At 49.7% G+C, this 25,380-nt stretch overlaps 1 protein-coding gene across 1 annotated transcript in view; it reads left to right on the forward strand.

Moving 5' to 3' along the window:
• The window catches only part of LOC149431137 (unconventional myosin-Ig-like), a gene marked incomplete at its 3' end in the record, with an annotated part of 120,525 nt that overhangs the window by 14,465 nt on the left and 80,680 nt on the right, over window positions 1–25,380 (forward strand). Inside the window, exons 4-5 of the mRNA XM_089665874.1 lie at window positions 21,042–21,156; window positions 23,366–23,536. Coding sequence (XP_089522000.1) covers window positions 21,042–21,156; window positions 23,366–23,536 — 286 coding nt within the window. The remainder of the gene's footprint in view (window positions 1–21,041; window positions 21,157–23,365; window positions 23,537–25,380) is intronic.

The raw sequence follows: 25,380 nt of genomic DNA on the forward strand, positions 1-25,380 counted from the left end.
AGTGATCCATCACTGGAGTCCTGCCTTGCATCTCACGATCCTCCATAGCTCCTCCTCTATCAGTAGAGACCAATGACCCATCACTGGAGTCAAGGCTTGCGTCTCATGATCCTCCATAGCTCCTCCTCTATCAGTAGAGACCAATGACTCATCACTGGAGTCCTGGTTTGCGTCTCATGATCCTCCATAGCTCCTCCTCTATCAGTAGAGACCAACGATCCATCACTGTAGTCCTTGCTTGCATCTCATGATCCTCCATAGCTCCTTCTCTATCGGTAGATGCCAGTGATCCATCACTGGAGTCCTGCCTTGCATCTCACGATCCTCCATAGCTCCTCCTCTATCAGTAGAGACCCATGATCCATCACTGTAGTCCTGGCTTGCATCTCATGATCCTCCATAGCTCCTTCTCTATCGGTAGATGCCAGTGATCCATCACTGGAGTCCTGCCTTGCATCTCACGATCCTCCATAGCTCCTCCTCTATCAGTAGAGACCAATGATCCATCACTGGAGTCCTGGCTTGCTTCTCATGATCCTCCATAGCTTCTCTTCTATCAGTAGAGACCAATGACCCATCACTGGAGTCCTGGCTTGCGTCTCATGATCCTCCATAGCTCCTCCTCTATCAGTAGAAACCAACGATCCATCACTGGAGTCCTAGCTTGCGTCTCATGATCCTCCATAGCTCCTCCTCTATCAGTAGAGGCCAATGATCCATCACTGGAGTCCTGGCTTGCGTCTCATGATCCTCCATAGCTCCTCCTCTATCAGTAGAGACCAACGATCCATCACTGGAGTCCTGGCTTGCGTCTCATGATCCTCCATAGCTTCTCCTCTATCAGTAGAGACCAATGACCCATCACTGGAGTCCTGGCTTGCATCTCATGATCCTCCATAGCTCCTCTTCTATCAGTAGAGGCCAATGATCCATCACTAGAGTCCTGGCTTGCGTCTCATGATCCTCCATAGCTTCTCCTCTATCAGTAGAGACCAATGACCCATCACTGGAGTCCTGGCTTGCATCTCATGATCCTCCATAGCTCCTCCTCTATCAGTAGAGACCAATGACCCATCACTGGAGTCCTGGCTTGCATCTCATGATCCTCCATAGCTCCTCCTCTATCAGTAGAAACCAACGATCCATCACTGGAGTCCTAGCTTGCATCTCATGATCCTCCATAGCTCCTCCTCTATTAGTAGAGACCAACAATCCATCACTGGAGTCCTGGCTTGCGTCTCATGATCCTCCATAGCTTCTCCTCTATCAGTAGAGACCAATGACCCATCACTGGAGTCCTGGCTTGCATCTCATGATCCTCCATAGCTTCTGCTCTATCAGTAGAGACCAACGATCCATCACTGGAGTCCTGGCTTGCGTCTCATGATCCTCCATAGCTTCTCCTCTATCAGTAGAGACCAATGACCCATCACTGGAGTCCTGGCTTGCATCTCATGATCCTCCATAGCTCCTCTTCTATCAGTAGAGGCCAATGATCCATCACTAGAGTCCTGGCTTGCGTCTCATGATCCTCCATAGCTTCTCCTCTATCAGTAGAGACCAACGATCCATCACTGGAGTTCTGGCTTGCGTCTCATGATCCTCCATAGCTCCTCCTCTATTAGTAGAGACCAACAATCCATCACTGAAGTCCTGGCTTGCGTCTCATGATCCTCCATAGCTTCTCCTCTATCAGTAGAGACCCATGATCCATCACTGTAGTCCTGGCTTGCATCTCATGATCCTCCATAGCTCCTTCTCTATCGGTAGATGCCAGTGATCCATCACTGGAGTCCTGCCTTGCATCTCACGATCCTCCATAGCTCCTCCTCTATCAGTAGAGACCAATGACCCATCACTGGAGTCCTGGCTTGCGTCTCATGATCCTCCATAGCTCCTCCTCTATCAGTAGAAACCAACGATCCATCACTGGAGTCCTAGCTTGCATCTCATGATCCTCCATAGCTCCTCCTCTATCAGTAGAGGCCAATGATCCATCACTGGAGTCCTGGCTTGCGTCTCATGATCCTCCATAGCTCCTCCTCTATCAGTAGAGACCAACGATCCATCACTGGAGTCCTGGCTTGCGTCTCATGATCCTCCATAGCTTCTCCTCTATCAGTAGAGACCAATGACCCATCACTGGAGTCCTGGCTTGCATCTCATGATCTTCCATAGCTCCTCTTCTATCAGTAGAGGCCAATGATCCATCACTAGAGTCCTGGCTTGCGTCTCATGATCCTCCATAGCTTCTCCTCTATCAGTAGAGACCAATGACCCATCACTGGAGTCCTGGCTTGCATCTCATGATCCTCCATAGCTCCTCCTCTATCAGTAGAGACCAATGACCCATCACTGGAGACCTGGCTTGCGTCTCATGATCCTCCATAGCTCCTCCTCTATCAGTAGAAACCAACGATCCATCACTGGAGTCCTAGCTTGCATCTCATGATCCTCCATAGCTCCTCCTCTATTAGTAGAGACCAACAATCCATCACTGGAGTCCTGGCTTGCGTCTCATGATCCTCCATAGCTTCTCCTCTATCAGTAGAGACCAATGACCCATCACTGGAGTCCTGGCTTGCGTCTCATGATCCTCCATAGCTTCTGCTCTATCAGTAGAGACCAACGATCCATCACTGGAGTCCTGGCTTGCGTCTCATGATCCTCCATAGCTTCTCCTCTATCAGTAGAGACCAACGATCCATCACTGGAGTTCTGGCTTGCGTCTCATGATCCTCCATAGCTCCTCCTCTATCAGTAGAGACCAACGACCCATCACTGTAGTCCAGGCTTGCGTCTCATGATCCTCCATAGCTCCTCTTCTATCAGTAGAGGCCAATGATCCATCACTGGAGTCCTGGCTTGCGTCTCATGATCCTCCATAGCTTCTCCTCTATCAGTAGAGACCAATGACCCATCACTGGAGTCCTGGCTTGCCGACCAGTATTATATCCTGTGCCTTGTGATGACGTCATAACACCTCCAGCAAACATCTTCAGGGCCCATAGAGGACCTCTCCAATGGATATCTTTGTCAGCCAATTGGAAGAGTTCATCTAACCAGGGAGCAATGTTGGCACTCAAAGAAGAACCCTCCCATACAGCACTCAAGATGAAAAACGAATTGGGACATTCACGCGAGCCGAAGGAAATTTCACCATATGCTGTCTAATAGATGAATTCCAGTATCATCAGCCCCATCCAGTGGCAAAAATGAGGCATAGTCTTCTGAAATACCTCAAAGAGAAAATTGACCGCATTTTGGCCACTAGATGGTGCTGATGGTACAGGAATGAATCTATTAGAAAGCATACTGGGAAATTTCCTTCAGCCTGCAGGCATGTTTCTGACATCCGTACAGTGAGCGTTTTATAATTAGACCCTGTAGCGTACTGATATATTGAAAAACTTTATTTTCTCATCATATGTCAACAGATATTATTGAGTTACAAAAATTTAATCGCTTCCAGTAGAAGAAGCCGCAACAGCGGTGAAACGTGTTAAGTACACACGTGTATTTAGGCCGCACGTGGCCGTACACCGTATGCCCAGAGGACTAATTTGTTCAGCCCGAGCTGACTCTTACATCATTAGGTGGGACACCATTTCCCCTCAAGTGGTGATTGATGGCTATCGCTGTTCTAGTCTCTGCAGGCCCTTCACCGAGTATTGGTCATTATGGAAGTGGGATGATTCCGTACAATGCGCGACTTTCTAGCCAAGCTTTATTCTGAAGGATGGCACTCCCTACGCTAAATCGTGAATTCTAATGCACTTTATTCCCACATGGAAGAAAAATATATTTGAAATACTATAATTTTGGCCATATTCAATATATTTCAATTATATATATATATGGCACAGTGGCTTAGTGGTTAGCACGTCTGCCTTGCAGTAAATAGGTCATGGGTTCAATTCCCAACCATGGTGCCTCCTGCATGGAGTTTGCATGCTCTCCCTGTGCTTGCATGGGTTTCCTCCTGCTGCTCCAGTTTCCTCCCACACTCCAAAGACATGCTGCTCGGTTAATTGGCTCCTGTCTAAATTGTCCTAGTTTCATCCCTGGCCATGCGGGATCTCCTGCATGGTAGGGGTTGGGGAAAGACCTGGTAACCTACCCTGTAAAATAATTGCTAAGAGAATTCATGGAAAAAGTCGCTTACGAGTGACGGCCCATGCAATCGCCAAGGGTCAAATACGACTGAATAGATTATATATATTCACTGCATGTTGAAATGCCCCCTGACATATCTAACCTCTGATCTGATATGATGGGGGACCTCTGAAGTGAAATAACAATATATGGGGTGGAAAATGTTCCTGGGAGAACTTCAAGCATGCCTCCTTTACAGAGCTGTGGCGGAGTGGGACAACTCCTGTAACCCTGTGTTGAGTTAACCAGCACCAACCAAGGAGAATGTGGCACCATTGGCCATGCTCCCCTGGGGATCTTCGAGCATGCCTCCTTTACAGAGTTAAGGCAGAATGGGACAGCTCCTGTACCTCTGTGTTGAGTTAAGCAGCCCCAAGCAAGCAGAATGCATCACCATTGGCCATGCTTCCCTGGGGATCCTCGAGCATGCCTCCTTTATATAAGTAAGGTGAAGTAGTAGAGCTCCTGTTCATCTTTGCGGCGTTAAGTGGCCCCAAACTGGGAGAGTACAGTACTGATAGCCATGTTCCCGCTGGGGATCTCCCAACATGCCTCCTTTAGAGAGCTGAGGTGAAGTGAGAAAACTCCTCTACCTCTGTGTATAGTTTAGCAGCCCCAACCCTGGAGAATTCCACACCCTTGGCCATGCTTTCCATGGGGAACCTCAAGCATGCCTCCTTTACAGAGCTGAGGCGGAGTGGGGAAGCTCCTGTAACTGTGTTGAATTAAATAGCCCCAAGTGAGGGGAACGTGGCACCATTGGCCATTCTCCCCTGGGGATCTTTGAGCATGCCTCCTTTACAGAGTTGAGGTGGAGTGAGATAGCTCCTTTAACTCTGTGTTGAGTTAAGCAGCACCAACAAAGGAGAATGCGGCACCATTGGCCATGCTCCCCTGGGGATCTTCGAGCATGCCTCCTTTACAGAGTTAAGGCAGAACGGGACAGCTCCTGTACCTCTGTGTTGAGTTAAGCAGCCCCAAGCAAGGGGAATGCATCACCATTGACCATGCTCCCCCGGGGATCCTCGAGCATGCTTCCTTTATGGAAGTAAGGTGAAGTAGTAGAGCTCCTGTTCATCTATGCGGCGTTAAGTGGCCCCAAACTGGGAGAGTACAGTACTGATAGCCATGTTCCCCCTGGGGATCTCCCAACATGCCTCCTTTAGAGAGCTGAGGTGAAGTGAGAAAACGCCTCTACCTCTCTGTATAGTTTAGCAGCCCCAATCCTGGAGAATTCCACACCCTTGGCCATGCTTTCCGTGGGGAACCTCAAGCATACCTCCTTTACAGAGCTGAGGCGGAGTGGGGAAGCTCCTGTAACTGTGTTGAATTAAATAGCCCCAAGTGAGGGCAACGTGGCACCGTTGGCCATTCTCCCCTGGGGATCTTCGAGCATGCCTCCTTTACAGAGTTGAGGTGGAGTGGGATAGCTCCTTTAACTCTGTGTTGAGTTAAGCAGCCCCAACCAAGGACAATGTGGCACCATTAGCCATGTTACACTGTGGATCTTCGAGCATGCCTCCTTTACAGAGTTGAGGTGGAGTGGGATAGCTCCTTTAACTCTGTGTTGAGTTAAGCAGCACCAACCAAGGAGAATGCGGCACCATTGGCCATGCTCCCCTGGGGATCTTCGAACATGCCTCCTTTACAGAGGTAAGGCAGATTGGGACAGCTCCTGTACCTCTGTGTTGAGTTAAGCAGCCCCAAGCAAGGGGAATGCATCACCATTGACCATGCTTCCCTGGGGATCCTCGAGCATGCCTCCTTTATGGAAGTAAGGTGAAGTGGGAGAGCTCCTGTTCATCTTTGTAGTGTTAAGTGGCCCCAAACTGGGAGAGTACAATACTGTTAGCCATGTTCCCCCTGGGGATCTCCCAACATGCCTCCTTTAGAGAGCTGAGGGGAAGTGAGAAAACTCCTCTACCTCTGTGTATAGTTTAGCAGCCCCAACCCTGGAGAATTCCACATCCTTGGCCATGCTTTCCGTGGGGGAACCTCAAGCATGCCTCCTTTACAGAGCTGAGGCGGAGTGGGAAAGCTCCTGTAACTGTTTGTTGAGTTAAGCAGCCCCAACCAAGCAGAATGTGGCACCATCAGCCATGCTGCACTGGGGATCTTCGAGCATGCCTCCTTTACAGAGTTGCGGCGAAGTTTAGCAGCCCAAATCTTGGAGAATTCCACACCCTTGGCCATGCTTTCCCTGGGGAACCTCAAGCATGCCTCCTTTACAGAGCTGAGGTGGAGTGGGAAAGCTCCTGTAATTGTTTTGAGTTAAGCAGCCCAAGTGAGGGGAGCGTGGCACCATTGGCCTTGCTCCCCTGGGGATCTTTGAGCATGCCTCCTTTACAGAGTTGAAGCAGAGTGGGAAAGTTCCTGTAACTGTATGTTGAGTTAAGCAGCACCAACCAAGGAGAATGCGGCACCATCAGTCATGCTACACTGTGGATCTTTGAGCATGCCTCCTTTACAGAGTTGTGGTGGAGTGGGATAGCTCCTTTAACTCTGTGTTGAGTTAACCAGCCCCAACAAAGGAGAATGCTCCACCATTAGCCATGCTCCCCTGGGGATCTTCGAGCATGCCTCCTTTATGGAAGTAAGATGTAGCAGGAGAGATCCTCTTCTTCCATGTGGAGTTAGGTGGCCTACAGAAAAAAATGCTCTTGTTGGTAATCCAATAATGACATGAGACTATCAAGAGACTTGTGAGGTTGAAAGTAAATGCTATTGCAAAGGAACATTCCTGAAAAAGGTCATTACAATGGTAGGTGGGCTTCTTTACTCCGTACCATTATCGGAACCATACCTATCGCAGAGGAACATTCCCGAAAAAGGTCATTACAATGGTAGGTGGACTTCTTTACTCCATACCATTATCTGAACCATACCTATTGCAAAGGAACATTCCTGAAAAAGGTCATTACAATGGTAGGTAGGTGGACTTCTTTCCTCCACACCATTATCGGAACCATACCTATTGCAAAGGAACATTCCTGAAAAAGGTCATTACAATGGTAGGTGGACTTCTTTACTCCACACCATTATCTCAACCATACCTATCGCAGAGGAACATTCCTGAAAAGGGTCATTACAATGGTAGGTGGACTTCTTTACTCCATACCATTATCTGAACCATACCTATTGCAAAGGAACATTCCTGAAAAAGGTCATTACAATGGTAGGTGGACTTCTTTACTCCACACCATTATCGGAACCATACCTATTGCAAAGGAACATTCCTGAAAAAGGTCATTACAATGGTAGGTGGACTTCTTTCCTCCATACCATTATCTGAACCATACCTATTGCAAAGGAACATTCCTGAAAAAGGTCATTACAATGGTAGGTGGACTTCTTTACTCCACACCATTATCGGAACCATACCTATCGCAGAGGAACATTCCTGAAAAAGGTCATTACAATGGTAGGTGGACTTCTTTACTCCACACCATTATCTGAACCATACCTATCGCAGAGGAACATTCCTGAAAAGGGTCATTACAATGGTAGGTGGACTTCTTTACTCCATACCATTATCTGAACCATACCTATTGCAAAGGAACATTCCTGAAAAAGGTCATTACAATGGTAGGTAGGTGGACTTCTTTCCTCCATACCATTATCGGAACCATACCTATTGCAAAGGAACATTCCTGAAAAAGGTCATTACAATGGTAGGTGGACTTCTTTACTCCACACCATTATCGGAACCATACCTATTGCAGAGGAACATTCCTGAAAAAGGTCATTACAATGGTAGGTGGACTTCTTTACTCCACACCATTATCTGAACCATACCTATTGCAAAGGAACATTCCTGAAAAAGGTCATTACAATGGTAGGTGGACTTCTTTCCTCCATACCATTATCTGAACCATACCATTGTCTGAAGATAATACTTCAGAAGGTAAGGGTTTGAACCTGGCTACATAGAGCTCAAGAGTGCATAGTCGGTTGGGACCAAAGAAGGATCAACACGGGGCAGGTAACCTGGGGTGGATTAGATGGGATTAGATGGCCTTTGCATTGGAAATTGATCATTTTCCCTCAAAACTGCATGGACTGTAGGGATCATAGCACTAAGAGGGCGGTTCCTGCATATGTAGAAGTGTGCTATAGGTGGGACCAACCCATAAAGTGGGCGTGATGGGCATTCCTCACATATTTGGAGAAGGGTGCTGAGTGGGACCAGCAGGTAAAGCATGCACACTTGCATACCGGTACACCATAACCCCCTAATCCCCAAGAGTAAAACAAACCCTCATACCCATGAATCTAAAAACTAACCTCACCCCAAACTGAGTATTGACATTAAAGAGCTAGTCCCCTCCCTTCTTGCATGTCATAGCCCCCTCTTCTTCCGAGAGTGTCTAACTACTGTCTGTGCTGTCCCAGCTCCCTTGCCCCTCCCCCTCATCTCCCCATATAACTGTTTAGTAGCTGCCATGGGAGGAGTGAGGTAGAATACCATAGAGTGACAGCTCTGAGTCTGCTGGGGCTGCCTGCATTCATGTTGTGGTGACAGGTTCTCTTTAAAGCAGCCCCGATGACAATACATTCCTGTATCTTTATCCTGCTGCTGAAGCGGTGGGTGCTGAAAAATAGCAACTCCGATCCTCCGACGCCGAAAACTGCTGATCCGTGGACTCACTGACTGTCATACTGCCGTATTACTATGGCAACGTGGTGCCAGGCTGGAAAATTGGTTTTAAAACGCTGTTACTGTTCAACCCTCCAGACCCATCGATCCGAGCTGCTGAAAGACTCACATGTTCTATAGGCTCAGCCAGCGCTGGGATCCTGGGATCAGTGCCCTACAGGGAACCCATCTAGAGGATACAGAAGGCAGAAGAGCTTACAATCTATTACAGTATAAGGGAGGATACAGAAGGTAGAAGAGCTTACAATCTATTAGGGTATAAGGGGGGATACAGGAGGTAGAAGAGCTGACAATCTATTAGGGTATAAGGGGGGATACAGGAGGTAGAAGAGCTGACAATCTATTAGGGTATACAGGAGGATACAGAAGGTAGAAGAGCTTACACTCTATTAGGGTATAAGGGGGGGGGATACAGAAGGTAGAAGAGCTTACAATCTATTGGGGTATAAGGGAGGATACAGAAGGTAGAAGAGCTTACAATCTATTGGGGTATAAGGGAGGATACAGAAGGTAGAAGAGCTGACAATCTATTAGGGTATAAGGGGGGATACAGAAGGTAGAAGAGCTTACAATCTATTAGGGTATAAGGGGGGATACAGGAGGTAGAAGAGCTGACAATCTATTAGGATATAAGGGGGGGATACAGAAGGCAGAAGAGCTTACAATCTATTAGGATATAAGGGGGGATACAGAAGAGAGAAGAGCTGACAATCTATTAGGGTATAAGGGGGGATACAGGAGGTAGGAGAGCTTACAATCTATTAGGGTATACAGGAGGTAGAAGAGCTTACAATCTATTAGGGTATAAGGGGGGATACAGAAGGTAGAAGAGCTTACAATCTATTAGGGTATAAGGGAGGATACAGAAGGTAGAAGAGCTGACAATCTATTAGGGTATAAGGGGGGATACAGGAGGTAGGAGAGCTTACAATCTATTAGGGTATACAGGAGGTAGAAGAGCTGACAATCTATTAGGGTATAAGGAGGGACACAGAAGGTAGAAGAGCTTACAATCTATTGGGGTATAAGGGGGAATACAGGAGGTAGAAGAGCTTACAATCTATTAGGGTATAAGGGGGGATACAGGAGGTAGAAGAGCTGACAATCTATTAGGGTATAAGGGGGGATACAGGAGGTAGGAGAGCTTACAATCTATTAGGGTATAAGGGGGGATACAGGAGGTAGAAGAGCTTACAATCTATTAGGGTATACAGGAGGTAGAAGAGCTTACAATCTATTAGGGTATACAGGAGGTAGAAGAGCTTACAATCTATTAGGATATAAGGGGGGATACAGGAGGTAGAAGAGCTGACAATCTATTAGGGTATAAGGAGGGACACAGAAGGTAGAAGAGCTTACAATCTATTGGGGTATACAGGAGGATACAGGAGGTAGAAGAGCTGACAATCTATTAGGGTATAAGGGGGGATACAGGAGGTAGAAGAGCTGACAATCTATTAGGGTATAAGGAGGGACACAGAAGGTAGAAGAGCTTACAATCTATTGGGGTATACAGGAGGATACAGGAGGTAGAAGAGCTTACACTCTATTAGGGTATAAGGGGGGGATACAGAAGGTAGAAGAGCTGACAATCTATCAGGATATAAGGAGGATACAGAAGGTAGAAGAGCTTACAATCTATTGGGGTATAAGGGAGGATACAGGAGGTAGAAGAGCTTACAATCTATTAGGGTATAAGGGGGGGATACAGAAGGTAGAAGAGCTTACAATCTATTAGGGTATAAGGGAGGATACAGGAGGTAGAAGAGCTTACAATCTTACAACCGCCAGCCACCAGGGACACACTCAGGGATCCCACCTTCCACCGGAAACCCGAACCACCAGGGACCCTTAACCACGATCCCTCCAGGGATCGCTACTACCCCACCAGGGATAGCACGGCCACCATCCCACCAGGGATCCCCTGCCCTCCACCCCACCTGGGACTACCAGCCACCTCCCACGGCGTTTCGGACACTGCTTCGCCATCCCTGACCAGCACCCCCTCACCCACCCCGACCCTTCCTGCACCCCGCTCACCCCAACATGCCGCCCACGCTCCTCCTCCTCTCCTCCATCCCTAAAACCGCCTTCCTCTACCCACCCACCCCCGCTAAGCAGCTCTATATCGCCCCCTCACTTCTCCCCTCTCCCCACTACGGCACCCACCACCTCCTCCTGCTACTCCACTTCCCCGCTGACCCACTTGCCACCTCTCTCAGACCCAAGCGCTCCTACACCTCCCGTTCCCACGCCACCTTCCTCACCCTCCTCCTTCTCATATCAGCTGGAGACATCTCCCCGAACCCTGGCCCCTCACCACCTCACCCCCCCCCCCTAGAGCCCCCCCTGCTCACGCCAGCCGACGCGACCCCCTTAACCTCATACATGTACCCCTCCTCCCCATATCTATCCCCCCTCTCTCGGTTGCACTCCTGAATGCCCGTTCGGTTTGCAATAAGCTTACCGCCATCCATGACCTCTTCATCTCCCGCTCCCTCAACCTCCTAGCAATCACCGAAACCTGGGTACAGGCCACTGACTCTACCTCCCCTGCGGCACTCACTCATGGAGGTCTCATCTGGACCCACTCACCAAGACTGAGCGATCGCAGAGGTGGTGGTGTCGGCTTGCTCCTATCACCGCTTAGCACCTTCCAGGTCCTCCCTAACCCCCCCTCTCTATCCTTCCCCTCCTTTGAGGCGCACTGCATCCGACTCTTCTCACCCACCCCCCTAAGGATCGCAGTGATCTACAGGCCTCCCGGATCCATACCCCGCTTCCTGGACAACTTCGCCGCCTGGCTCCCCTTCTTCCTCTCCTCTGAGCTACCGACCATCATCCTCGGGGACTTCAACATCCCCATCAACGACAACAACCCGGCCACTTCCCAATTCCTCCACCTAACCTCCTCCTTCGCGCTCACACAGCACACTCAATCCTCCACCCACTTCGGAGGGAACACCCTGGACCTTGTCTTCTCCCACCTCTGTACCCTCAACCAGTTCTCGAACACCCCCTTCCCTCTCTCCGACCACCACCTCCTCACGTTCTCCATCTCCCCTTCCCCCAACTCCCCCCCTCAAAAACGCCAAACCATCATCAGCCGCAACCTCCGCAACCTGAACCCGGCCCCCCTCCACTCTGCCGCCGACCGCCTACACGACAGCATCCTCTCACTGTCATGTCCTGACATAGCCACCATCTTGTACAATGACTCACTGTCAGCTGCCCTAGACTCTCTGGCACCCCTAACCACACGCATCATCAAACCCAGACCGCTCCAACCCTGGCAGACCGACAGCACTAAACGCCTCAAACGTCGCAGTCGCGCACTGGAGAGACTGTGGCGCAAAACCAGGTCCCCTCATACTTTCTCCCTCTACAAATCTGCATTTCTCACCTACACCTCCTCCCTCCACGCCGCCAAGCAGGCCTACTTTGTTAACCTAATAAACACCCTCTCCTCCTGCCCCCGCCGACTCTTCTCCACCTTCAACTCCCTGCTCTCTCCCCCCCCTCCTCCACTCAGTACCTCTCTCACCGCCCACGAGATTGCCACCCATTTCCACAACAAGATTGACGCTATCCGTAAGGACATCGTCAACTTGCAATCTACCTCCCCACCTAGCCTCCTCACCCCCGTCACCCCCTCATCTCCCCCCTCCTCTGCCCTCACAACCGCACTGCCCCCCACCTCTCCCAATGCCCCGCCCACCATAACCCCCCCTGCACTGCACTCCCTCAGCCCTGTCACTACTGAGGAAGTCGCCAAAGTCCTCTCAGAAGCCCGCCTCACTACCTGCCCCCTGGACCCTATCCCCTCTCAACTCCTCCGGTCACCCCCCGCCTCCCTCATCCGCTCCCTCACCCACATCTTCAATCTCTCCCTCTCTACTGGCGTATTCCCCTCCCCCCTAAAGCACGCGCATATCACCCCCATCCTCAAAAAGCCCTCCCTGGATCCCGCGGACCCCAACAACCTCAGACCCATCTCCCTGCTGCCACTCACTTCCAAGCACCTTGAACGCATAGTCTACGATCGCCTAAGCGCCCACCTTACAGACAATAACCTCCTTGACCCTCTACAGTCCGGCTTCCGTCCCCTACACTCCACTGAAACTGCCCTCCTCAAAATCACTAACGACCTACTAAACGCCAAAGCCAAGGGCGACTACTCTGTCCTCCTTCTCCTGGACCTCTCTGCGGCCTTCGACACAGTTGACCACCCCCTCCTCCTTAATAAACTACTCTCCCTTGGCATCAGAGATACTGCTCTCTCTTGGTTCTCATCCTACCTATCCCGACGCTCCTTCAGTGTCACCTACAATGGTGCCACCTCCCCCTCCCTCCCCCTCTCTGTTGGGGTCCCCCAAGGCTCTGTCCTTGGACCCCTTCTCTTCTCCATCTACACCTCCTCCCTGGGCAAACTCATACACTCTCACGGCTTCAACTATCACCTCTACGCTGACGACACCCAAATCTACCTCTCCACCCCTCTCCTCACCCCCACTATCTCCGCCCGCATCACTCACCTCCTAAATGACATCTCAGACTGGATGTCGCTACATTTCCTCAAGCTCAACCTCTCCAAAACCGAGCTCCTCATCTTTCCCCCTGTCCACACCCCCCCCATCCTATCCATCATCACCAACAACTCCACTATCACTCCCGCCCCGCAAGCCAAAGTCCTTGGCGTCATTCTTGACTCCAACCTCTCCTTCCAACCGCATGTCAAATCACTCACAAACACATGCAGGCTCCATCTTCGCAACATTGCCAAGATACGCTCCTTCCTCACCCCAGACACCACCAAACTACTCATACACTCCCTCATCATCTCACGCCTTGACTACTGCAACTCTCTTCTCACTGGCCTACCCCAGTGCAGGCTCTCCCCGCTCCTGACCATCCTGAACTCAGCGGCTAGACTCATCCACCTCACCACCCGCTCCACCTCTGCCACCCCCCTCTGCCTCTCCCTCCACTGGCTCCCGATTGCCCAACGCATCAAATTTAAACTCCTAACCCTGACCTACAAAGCCGTTCACAACACTGCCCCTGACTACCTCACCAATCTGATCCCCAAGTACCACCCTACCCGTGCCCTTCGCTCCTCACAGGACCTCCTTCTATCCTGCTCCCTGGTCTCCTCCTCCCATGCACGACTGCAGGACTTCTCCAGGTCCTCCCCCATCCTCTGGAACTCACTGCCCCAATCCATCAGACTGTCGCCTTCCCTCCTCACATTCAGGCGCTCCCTCAAAACCCATCTCTTCAGGGAAGCCTACCCCACCCTCACCTAACGGCCATTCTCCCTCATTCCTCCCACCACTTCATTCCCCTCAGCCATTTCCTACTGTACCATTACCCCCTCCCTCCTAGATTGTAAGCTTGAAAGAGTAGGGCCCTCTTACCCCTCGTACGTTGTTTGTTGTTGTTGTACTGTGCCATGTATTGTCCCCCCTATTGTACAGCGCTGAGCAAACCCTTTGGCGCTATATAAACTCCATGTAATAATAATAATAATAATCTATTAGGGTATAAGGGGGGATACAGAAGGTAGAAGAGCTGACAATCTATTAGGGTATAAGGGGGGATACAGAAGGTAGAAGAGCTGACAATCTATTAGGGTATAAGGGGGGATACAGGAGGTAGAAGAGCTGACAATCTATTAGGCTATAAGGGAGGATACAGAAGGTAGAAGAGCTTACAATCTATTAGGGTATAAGGGGGGATACAGAAGGTAGAAGAGCTGACAATCTATTAGGGTATAAGGGGGGATACAGAAGGTAGAAGAGCTTACAATCTATTAGGGTATAAGGGAGGATACAGGAGGTAGAAGAGCTGACAATCTATTAGGGTATAAGGGGGGATACAGAAGGTAGAAGAGCTGACAATCTATTAGGGTATAAGGGAGGATACAGAAGGTAGAAGAGCTGACAATCTATTAGGGTATAAGGGGGGATACAGGAGGTAGAAGAGCTGACAATCTATTAGGCTATAAGGGAGGATACAGAAGGTAGAAGAGCTTACAATCTATTAGGGTATAAGGGGGGATACAGAAGGTAGAAGAGCTGACAATCTATTAGGGTATAAGGGGGGATACAGAAGGTAGAAGAGCTGACAATCTATTAGGGTATAAGGGGGGATACAGAAGGTAGAAGAGCTGACAATCTATTAGGGTATAAGGAGGATACAGGAGGTAGAAGAGCTTACAATCTATTAGGGTATAAGGGAGGATACAGGAGGTAGAAGAGCTTACAATCTAGGAGGGTGACATTGAGGATACAGGAGGTAGAAGAGCTGACAATCTATTAGGGTATAAGGGGGGATACAGAAGGTAGAAGAGCTGACAATCTATTAGGGTATAAGGGAGGATACAGGAGGTAGAAGAGCTGACAATCTATTAGGGTATAAGGGAGGATACAGGAGGTAGAAGAGCTTACAATCTAGGAGGGTGACATTGAGGATACAGGAGGTATAGAGGCTAACAGTAATAAGATATGTTAGGGTGGAGAATGGAGCATTTGTATGGCGAGGATCGGAGGTTGTGAGCGAGGAAGGGTTGGATGTGAGCGAGGAAAGGTTGGATGTGAGCGAGGAAGGGTTGGATGTGAGCGAGGAAGGGTTGGATGTGAGCAAGGAAGGGTTGGATGTGAGCGAGGAAGGGTTGGATGTGAGCACACACACACCGGCGATGAGTCACAGCTCTCTTCTATGTCGGCACAGTCAGAATTCTGCAGCAGATAATGGATCACAGAGGGGGAAAGGCAGATAAATGTGTTGATTTTCTTACACGTGTTCCCTGCCTCCTCGTGCCAGCAGCTCACGTGTCACATAACATGTTCTATGTCATTGTTGTCACCTGACCCAGATGTGGAGGGAAGGAATAATAAGAAATCAGGAACAATGAGGTGTGAGTGGGCGGACGGCACGGTGTGCAGACACTCCATGCACGGTGCAGGCACTCGGTGCAATCTGGATGGACTAACAGATCCATTCAGAGAAAAGGGCTGGAAGATGCTGGACATCCAACCTCTTCACCTCAGGCTGATTTTAGTTTTTATATTTCTTGAGGACTTCAATTTCCACTCCCTCCACTCGCTGTACCCTAAATGATGGGATCCCAATATTTTTCCTTTCTTTATTTTACTGTACAGATAATGCAACTAAAGAAGTGAGACTCCTCTGTGAGGGCAGAGGCAGATGTCTTATTTCTGTTAGAGAGACTTCATTACTGAAGCCTCGTATTAAAAGTATTGTGCAACACTGATTTGGGCAAAAAAATGCACACAATCTCTCTCCTTTCCCTCTCCTATCCTTTCCTTTCCCTCTCCTATCCTCTCCCTCTCCTATCCTTTTGTTTCCATCTCCTCTCCTCTCCCTCTCCTATCCTTTTCTTCCCCTCTCCTCTCCCTCTCCTCTCCCTCTCCTATCCTTTTGTTTCCATCTCCTCTCCTCTCCCTCTCCTATCCTTTTCTTCCCCTCTCCTCTCCCTCTCCTATCCTTTTGTTTCCCTCTCATCTCCTCTCCCTCTCCTATCCTTTCCCTCTCTTATCCTTTCCTTTCCCTCTCCTCTCCTCTCCCCTCCCTCTTCTATCTTTTTCTTCCCCTCTCCTCTCCTCTCCCTCTCCTATCCTTTTGTTTCCCTCTCATCTCCTCTCCCTCTCCTATCCTTTCTCTCTCCTATCCTTTTCTTCCCCTCTCCTCTCCTCTCCCTTTCCTATCCTTTTGTTTCCCTCTCCTCCTCCTCTCCCTCTCCTCTCTTCCTCTCCCTCTCCTCTCCTTCCCTTTCCTCTTCTTTCCTTTCTCTATCCTCTTTTTTCCCTATCTGATCCTCTCCTTTTCTTCCACTCTCCTCTCATCCCTTCTCCTTTCCCCTCTCCTCTCCTTTCCCTCTCCTCTCCTTTCTCTGTCCCCTCCTCTCCTTTTCTTTCCCTCTCCTCCTTTCCTTTCCCTCTCCTCTCATTTCCTTTTCTCTCCACTCCTCTCCTCTCCTCTCCCTCTCCTATCCTTTCGTTTTCCTCTCCTCCCCTTTCCTCTTCTTTCCTTTTTCTATTCTCTCCTTTTCTTTCCCTCTCCTTTTCTTCCCGTCTCCTCCCCTCTCCTTTACCCCCTTCTCTCCTTTTCTTTCCCTCTCCTCTCCTCACCTTTACCCTCTCCATTCCTTTCCCTCTCCTCTCATTTCCTTTTCTCTCCACTCCTCTCTTCTCCCTCTCCTATGCTTTCATTTTCCTCTCCTCTCCCCTCCCCTCCCTTTCCCTTCCTCTTCCCCCTTTTACTCTTCTTTCCTTTCTCTATCTTCTCCTTTTCTTTCCCTCTTCGCTGTTCCCCTCTCCTCCCCTCTCCGTTCCCCTCTCCTCTCTTTTCCCTCTCCCCTCCTCTCCTTTCCTTTCCCTCTCGTCTCATTTCCTTTTCCTTTTCTCTCCTCTCCTCTCCCCTCCTCCCCTTTCCTCTCATTTCCTTTCCCCCTCCCTCTCCTCTCCTTTCCTCTCCCCCTCCCTCTCCTTTCCTCTCCTCTTCTTTCTCTCTCCTCTCCTTTATGTTCCCTTCTTTTTCCTCTTCTCCTTTTCTTTTCCCACATGTATTTTTTCTGTTCTGTTCCCTTTTTTCTCTCCCTTCTTTGCCTCTCCTTTCCTAAGTTCCTAACACAACTTGGATGGAGTTTTCCGTTCCCTTTTTTTTACATACCTTATCTTTTTCCCATTTCCTTCATTCTCCTTTGCTTTTCCTCTCATTCCCGCTTCTTCTTTTCTCTGTTCCTCTCCTCACTTTTATGTTGCTTTTCTTTCATTTAATTTCCTTTGCTTTTCTTTCTCTCCTTTCTTTTCCTCTCATCTCTTTCCTTTAGTTTGACAAAGAGGGCCTGCAGGTTTGCCCCGTGTTTTGTTCTCCCCTTAGTACAATCTATACTGTATTGCCAAAAGTATTGTACCCGCCCTCCCAATCATGTGATTCAGGTGTTTCAATCCCCTCCCAATCATGTGATTCAGGTGTTCCAATCCCCTCCCAATCATGTGATTCAGGTGTTTCAATCCCCTCCCAATCATGTGATTCAGGTGATCCAATCCCCTCCCAATCATGTGATTCAGGTGTTCCAATCCCCTCCATATCATGTGATTCAGGTGTTCCAATCCCCTCCCAATCATGTGATTCAGGTGTTCCAATGCCCTCCCAATCATGTGATTCAGGTGTTCCAATGCCCTCCCAATCATGTGATTCAGGTGTTCCAATGCCCTCCCAATCATGTGATTCAGGTGTTCCAATGCCCTCCCAATCATGTGATTCAGGTGTTCCAATCCCCTCCCAATCATGTGATTCAGGTGTTCCAATCCCCTCCCAATCATGTGATTCAGGCGTTCCAATGCCCTCCCAATCATGTGATTCAGGTGTTCCAATGCCCTCCCAATCATGTGATTCAGGTGTTCCAATCCCCTCCCAATCATGTGATTCAGGTGTTCCAATCCCCTCCCAATCATGTGATTCCAGTGTTCCAATCCCCTCCCAATCATGTGATTCAGATGTTCCAATCCCCTCCCAATCATGTGATTCAGATGTTCCAATCCCCTCCATATCATGTGATTCAGGTGTTCCAATACCCTCCATATCATGTGATTCAGGTGCTCCAATCCCCTCCATGGACACAGGTGTATACAATCACGCCCCTAGGCATGCAGACGGCTTCTACAAACATTGGTGAAAGAATGGGTCGTTCTCAGGAGCTCAGTGACTCCAAGCGTGGTCCCGTGATAGGTGGCCACCTGGGCAATAAGTCCATCCGTGACATTTCCTGGCTACTAAATATTCCACGCTCAACTGTTAGTGGGATTATAACAAAGTGGAAGCAACTGGGAACAACAGCCACTCAGCCACCAAGTGGTAGGCCACGTCACATGACAGGGCGGGGTCAGCCCATGCTGAAGCGCACAGTGCTCAGAAGTCGCCAACTGTCTGCAGAGTCAATAGCTTTTTTTCAGGTGTTCCAATGCCCTCCCAATCATGTGATTCAGGTGTTCCAATGCCCTCCCAATCATGTGATTCAGGTGTTCCAATGCCCTCCCAATCATGTGATTCAGGTGTTCCAATCCCCTCCCAATCATGTGATTCAGGTGTTCCAATGCCCTCCCAATCATGTGATTCAGGTGTTCCAATGCCCTCCCAATCATGTGATTCAGGTGTTCCAATGCCCTCCCAATCATGTGATTCAGGTGTTCCAATGCCCTCCCAATCATGTGATTCAGGTGTTCCAATCCCCTCCCAATCATGTGATTCAGATGTTCCAATCCCCTCCATATCATGTGATTCAGATGTTCCAATCCCCTCCATATCATGTGATTCAGGTGTTTCAATCCCCTCCCAATCATGTGATTCAGGTGTTTCAATCCCCTCCCAATCATGTGATTCAGGTGTTCCAATCCCCTTCCAATCATGTGATTCAGGCGTTCCAATGCCCTCCCAATCATGTGATTCAGGTGTTCCAATGCCCTCCCAATCATGTGATTCAGGTGTTCCAATCCCCTCCCAATCATGTGATTCAGGTGTTCCAATCCCCTCCCAATCATGTGATTCAGGTGTTCCAATCCCCTCCCAATCATGTGATTCAGATGTTCCAATCCCCTCCATATCATGTGATTCAGGTGTTCCAATACCCTCCATATCATGTGATTCAGGTGCTCCAATCCCCTCCATGGACACAGGTGTATACAATCACGCCCCTAGGCATGCAGACGGCTTCTACAAACATTGGTGAAAGAATGGGTCGTTCTCAGGAGCTCAGTGACTCCAAGCGTGGTCCCGTGATAGGTGGCCACCTGGGCAATAAGTCCATCCGTGACATTTCCTGGCTACTAAATATTCCACGCTCAACTGTTAGTGGGATTATAACAAAGTGGAAGCAACTGGGAACAACAGCCACTCAGCCACCAAGTGGTAGGCCACGTCACATGACAGGGCGGGGTCAGCCCATGCTGAAGCGCACAGTGCGCAGAAGTCGCCAACTGTCTGCAGAGTCAATAGCTAAAGACCTCCAAACTTGGTGTGGCCTTCAGATGAGCCCAACAACAGTGCGTAGAGAGCTTCATGGAATGGGTTTCCATGGCCGAGCAGCTGCATCCAAGCCTTCCATCACCAAGTGCAATGTAAAGCGGTGGATGCCGTGGTGTAAAGCACGCCGCCACTGGACTCTAGAGCAGGGGAGACGTGTTCTCTGGAGTGACCAATCACGCTTCTCTGTCTGGCAATCCGATGGACGTGTCTGGGTTTGGCAGTTGCCAGAAGAACGGTACTTGCCTGACTGCATTGTGCCAAGTGTAAAGTTTGGTGGAGGGGGGATTATGGCGTGGGGTTGTTTTTCAGGGGTTGGGCTTGGCCCCCTAGTTCCAGGGAAGGGAACTCTTAAGGTGACATTTTGGACAATTTCATGCTCCCAACTTTGTGGGAAGAGTTTGGGGATGGCCCCTTCCTGTTCCAACATGACTGCCCACCAGTGCACAAAGCAAGGTCCACAAAGACATGGAGGAGCGAGTTTGGGGTGGAGGAACTTGACTGTCCTGCACAGAGTCCTGACCTCAACCCCATAGAACACCTTTGGGATGAATTAGATTGGAGACTGTGAGCCAGGCCTCCTCCCCCGACATCAGTGCCTGACCTGACAAATGTGCTTCTGGAAGAATGGTCCAACCTTCCCATAGACACCCTCCTAAACCTTGTGGGCGGCCTTCCCAGAAGAGTTGAAGCTGTTATAGCTGCAAAGGGCGGGGCCAACTCAATATTGAACCCTACGGACTAACACTGGGGGGGCCATTAAAGGTCATGTGCGTGGAAAGGGCGGAGCCAACTCAATATTGAACCCTATGGACTAAGACTGGGAGGCCATTAAAGGTCATATGTGTGGAAAGGGCGGGGCCAACTCAATATTGAACCCTACGGACTAAGACTGGGAGGCCATTAAAGGTCATGTGTGTGGAAAGGGCGGCGGCCCAATACTTTTGGCAATATAGTGTATTTCTTTGGGCTCAGATCAATTACTAATACTAACAACTACTCGACACTAATCAGTTATTTGTGGGGGTCCCTGAGAAATGACCCCCTAACTGCTCAGAGAATGCCGGCTGTGTCTCGGCTGGATGGATTTCTCATGCCTCATGGATGTTTTCTGATTGCTCCTTAGTAAATGAGGATGAATGTCTCCGTAACAAACTCCTGGTGTCTGTCTGTCTGTCCGCAGCTTTGAGCAGTTCTGTATCAATTACTGCAACGAGAAGCTGCAGCAGCTGTTCATCGAACTGATCCTGCGCCAAGAACAGGACGAGTACCAGCGGGAGGGCATCGAGTGGCAGCATGTAAGTCTCAGCCATACACTTTATGTTCTGCTAACACGTGGCTTTGATCTGCCTCCTAAAAATAAATGCACCTGAAATGGCGCCTCATGAAAATAAACCATTGAACCAATGCGAATGGATCCTTAAAGGCGCAACCCACCCCAAAATACGAACATTTTACATATTCATCAATCCTTTAGGAATTTGTACAAGCATCACATTAACACTTACAGGAGACCTTCATTTCTGGTATTTTGGAACAATTTATTTTGCAAAAATACATTTTTATTGCAAAAAATTTGTAAACCGAAACGCTGTTCCCCATAGGAATGCATTGAAATCCAATTAATCCGTTACGGAGGTCAGGAAAAAGTTAAAAAAAAAAAAAGTATTTTATCTGTTCAAAACTCTTTATAATGTGCACTTTAAAGGCATAAATACTGTACAGGGACACAAAAAAAAGAGGGGGTGAAAGTGTCCAGGCTGGAAGGGGGTGAAAGTGTCTGGACTGGAAGGGGGTGAAAGTGTCCGGACCGAAAGGGGGGGGGGGGAAAGTGTCCGGACTGGAAAGGGGTGAAAGTGTCCCGACTGGAACGGGGTGAAAGTGTCCGGACTGGAACGGGGTGAAAGTGTCCGGACTGGAAGGGGGTGAAAGTGTCCGGACTGGAAGGGGGGGAAAGTGTCCGGACTGGAAGGGGGGGAAAGTGTCCGGACTGGAAGGAGGTGAAAGTGTCCGGACTGGAAGGAGGTGAAAGTGTCCGGACTGGAAGGGGGGGAAGTGTCCGGACTGGAAGGGGGTGAAAGCGTCCGGACTGGAAGGAGGTGAAAGTGTCCGGACTGGAAGGGGTGAAAGTGTCCGGACTGGAAGGGGGTGAAAGCGTCCGGACTGGAAGGGGTGAAAGTGTCCGGACTGGAAGGAGGTGAAAGTGTCCGGACTGGAAGGGGGTGAAAGTGTCCAGAATGGAAGGGGGGAAAGTGTCCGGACTGGAAGGGGGGGGAAAGTATCCGGACTGGAAGGGGGGGAAAGTGTCCGGACTGGAAGGGGGTGAAAGTCTCCAGACTGGAAGGGGGTGAAAGTGTCTGGACTGGAAGGGGGTGAAAGTGTCCGGACCGAAAGGGGGGGGGGGGAAAGTGTCCGGACTGGAAAGGGGTGAAAGTGTCCCGACTGGAACGGGGTGAAAGTGTCCGGACTGGAACGGGGTGAAAGTGTCCGGACTGGAAGGGGGTGAAAGTGTCCGGACTGGAAGGGGGGGAAAGTGTCCGGACTGGAAGGGGGGGAAAGTGTCCGGACTGGAAGGAGGTGAAAGTGTCCGGACTGGAAGGAGGTGAAAGTGTCCGGACTGGAAGGGGGGGAAGTGTCCGGACTGGAAGGGGGTGAAAGCGTCCGGACTGGAAGGAGGTGAAAGTGTCCGGACTGGAAGGGGTGAAAGTGTCCGGACTGGAAGGGGGTGAAAGCGTCCGGACTGGAAGGGGTGAAAGTGTCCGGACTGGAAGGAGGTGAAAGTGTCCGGACTGGAAGGGGGTGAAAGTGTCCAGAATGGAAGGGGGGAAAGTGTCCGGACTGGAAGGGGGGGGAAAGTATCCGGACTGGAAGGGGGGGAAAGTGTCCGGACTGGAAGGGGGTGAAAGTCTCCAGACTGGAAGGGGGGGAAAGTGTCCAGACTGGAAGGGGGTGAAAGTGTCCGGACTGGAAGGGGGGGAAAGTGTCCGGACTGGAAGGGGGTGAAAGTGTCCGGACTGGAAGGGGGGGAAAGTGTCCTGACTGGAAGGGGGGGGAAAGTGTCCGGACTGGAAGGGGGGGAAAGTGTCCGGACTGGAAGGGGGGGAAAGTGTCCGGACTGGAAGGGGGGGAAAGTGTCCGGACTGGAAGGGGGTAAAACTCTCCAGACTGGAAGGGGGGGAAAGTGTCCAGACTGGAAGGGGGTGAAAGTGTCCGGACTGGAAGGGGGGTGAAAGTCTCCACACTTGAAGTGGTTAAAGAAAACCCAATAGAATAAAACCACCATAATATCGTCAATGCTGCCATTGGTAAAACATATTAAAAATGTTTTTTTTTTATAACAGTCATCATAAAAACAAAGAGTGACTCCCCAACAGGCATACAGGACCCCCCCCCCCCCAAAAAAAATGAATTAAAGAAGTTTGGAGCCTTACCCAATGTATCAAAAATGTTAAATACCTTTTAATGATGAAAACTTTTTTGATGTTCCCTCCTTCTGATCTCCATTAGATTGAGTACTTCAACAATCAGATCATTGTGGATCTGGTGGAGCAGCCACATAAAGGGATGATCTCCATCTTGGATGAAGCATGTCTGACGGTGGGCGATGTCACCGACACCATTTTCCTGGAGTCCATGAACAGCAAACTGGGGAAGCACCCTCATTACAGCAGCAGGAAGGTGAGGTCTCACCGCTGCCTATAGTGTCGATCAGGGGCGGACTGACAACTCATGGGGCTCCCGAGCAATTGGGAATCATGGGGCCCCTGTGTCCTTGCCCACACTCAACACACACCCAAAAAAGCCTATAAAAAAGGTACCAGAAGCATTTTATGGGGCCTCCTACTGACCCCGGGCCCTCAGGCAGTGCCCGAGTTCTCGAATGGTCAGTCCGCCCCTGGTGTCGATTCCACGGACATAGAGAAATCCAACAACCACTCCTGCCAGATTTATGGAGAGTAGCCTGCACTGCCTGGTTAGGGGGGCTCCCATCTAAATATTGTGTGTAGTAAAATGCAGTGGCGTCCCGAGGCAAGTGAGGGTGGTGCACGCCGCATCGGGTGACACCTCCCGCACAGGGTGACACCGGATCCGCTCCACCGAAAGGTAAGTTGTAAAGCAAGCCGACGATCCATTATGCTCAATCCGCAGATCCTATCCATTCTGCGGCTATCGTAGGAGGGGGTGTCACCAAGTGTTATCGCATCGGGTGACACCAATCCATCCTGCGGGGATCGTCGGAGGGGGTGTCACCAAGTGTTATCGCACCGGGTGACACCAACCCTAGGGACGCCTCTGGTAAAATGTCTTCCCTTGATGATCAGAACCTAAAGGGAATGGCTTTGTACATGTTTTCCTTTGAGCCAGCAGGTGGTGCTGTTGTCTCCATTTCACACGTCTAGCCCTACGTTATTCTCAGCTGTGCAGAAAAAGAACTAAATGAATTCTGAAAGCGGGAACCTCATCCTTATCAGATGGCTTTGTCCTCAGATTCAGTCAGAAAACAGAGCCTCAAAGCAAGCTGCTCTGAGGTTCATTCTTCTTTGCTAACCCATAGTGCTCTGAGAATCATTTGTCGTGTAATAACGTGACCCTGTCACAAAACTTAAACATTTGCAGAAAGATTACCTCTGTAAAGTAGAGACATTGTACTTATCGGTTCCTTCAAGAGCCGTGGTTCCAGGAGAACATTCTTCTGGAAGTGTGCAGGACAAAAAATTGATAATCACATTTCTCGAGCAGGGGACCAGGTGAGATGGGATTTTGGGAGGGAGGGGGGTAAAAAATGTAGTGGACATCGTCTGGTCTATGCTCATATTTGGAGCATTAGCCTTTAAAATTTAAAATATGGAGTATGGATCCAGCAAAAATAAAATAATTTCTCATATATGTCCTACCTCCTCCATGAAATAGGCAACACGAGTGAAGGGATGGACGCTGCTTAACCAACCCCAAGAGTCCAATGTTGAGCAATGGCCTCCAACCTTCTTCTACTATCATCAGAAGATGGCCGTCTCTTCCAGGTTCTTGTAGCAGCCCCAACCCCGATGATGCGGCACCAGATCTCACACATGCACAGGAGGAGGTACAGTGGTGCAATGTTCAGTTTAGAGAGCGGGATTTTGAACATTTCTGTGAAAAATGAAATGTTGCTTTTTTAATGTAAGAAAAATATACCCTATGGTGCCGCTCCAAGGTATGGATGGAAGGAAAAGGATCACCCCACCGGCAAGTGAGAAGAGGATGAGTCCAAGTAATTCCAGTGTCGGCCAACACAAGTGAAGGGATGGACGCTGCTTAACTGACCCCAAGAGTCCAATGTTGAGGAATGGCCTCAGTAGTCGTGCTGGCCATGCTCCCTGATGTGTTTTGCTCCAACCACCAGGGCTTTGTCACAGAGGGACCTCTGTGACCAAGCCCCAGTGAGCGGGGCAAAATGCATCAGAGGGCGTGGCCAGTAAAACAGCTGTGCCCATTCCTTAACATTGGACTCCTTGGGTCGGTTAAGCAGCGTCCATCCCTTC

Source organism: Staurois parvus, unplaced genomic scaffold (assembly GCF_062004578.1).
Source record: "Staurois parvus isolate SC_StPar_1 unplaced genomic scaffold, SC_StPar_1.0 ptg002390l, whole genome shotgun sequence".
NCBI lineage: Eukaryota > Metazoa > Chordata > Amphibia > Anura > Ranidae > Staurois > Staurois parvus.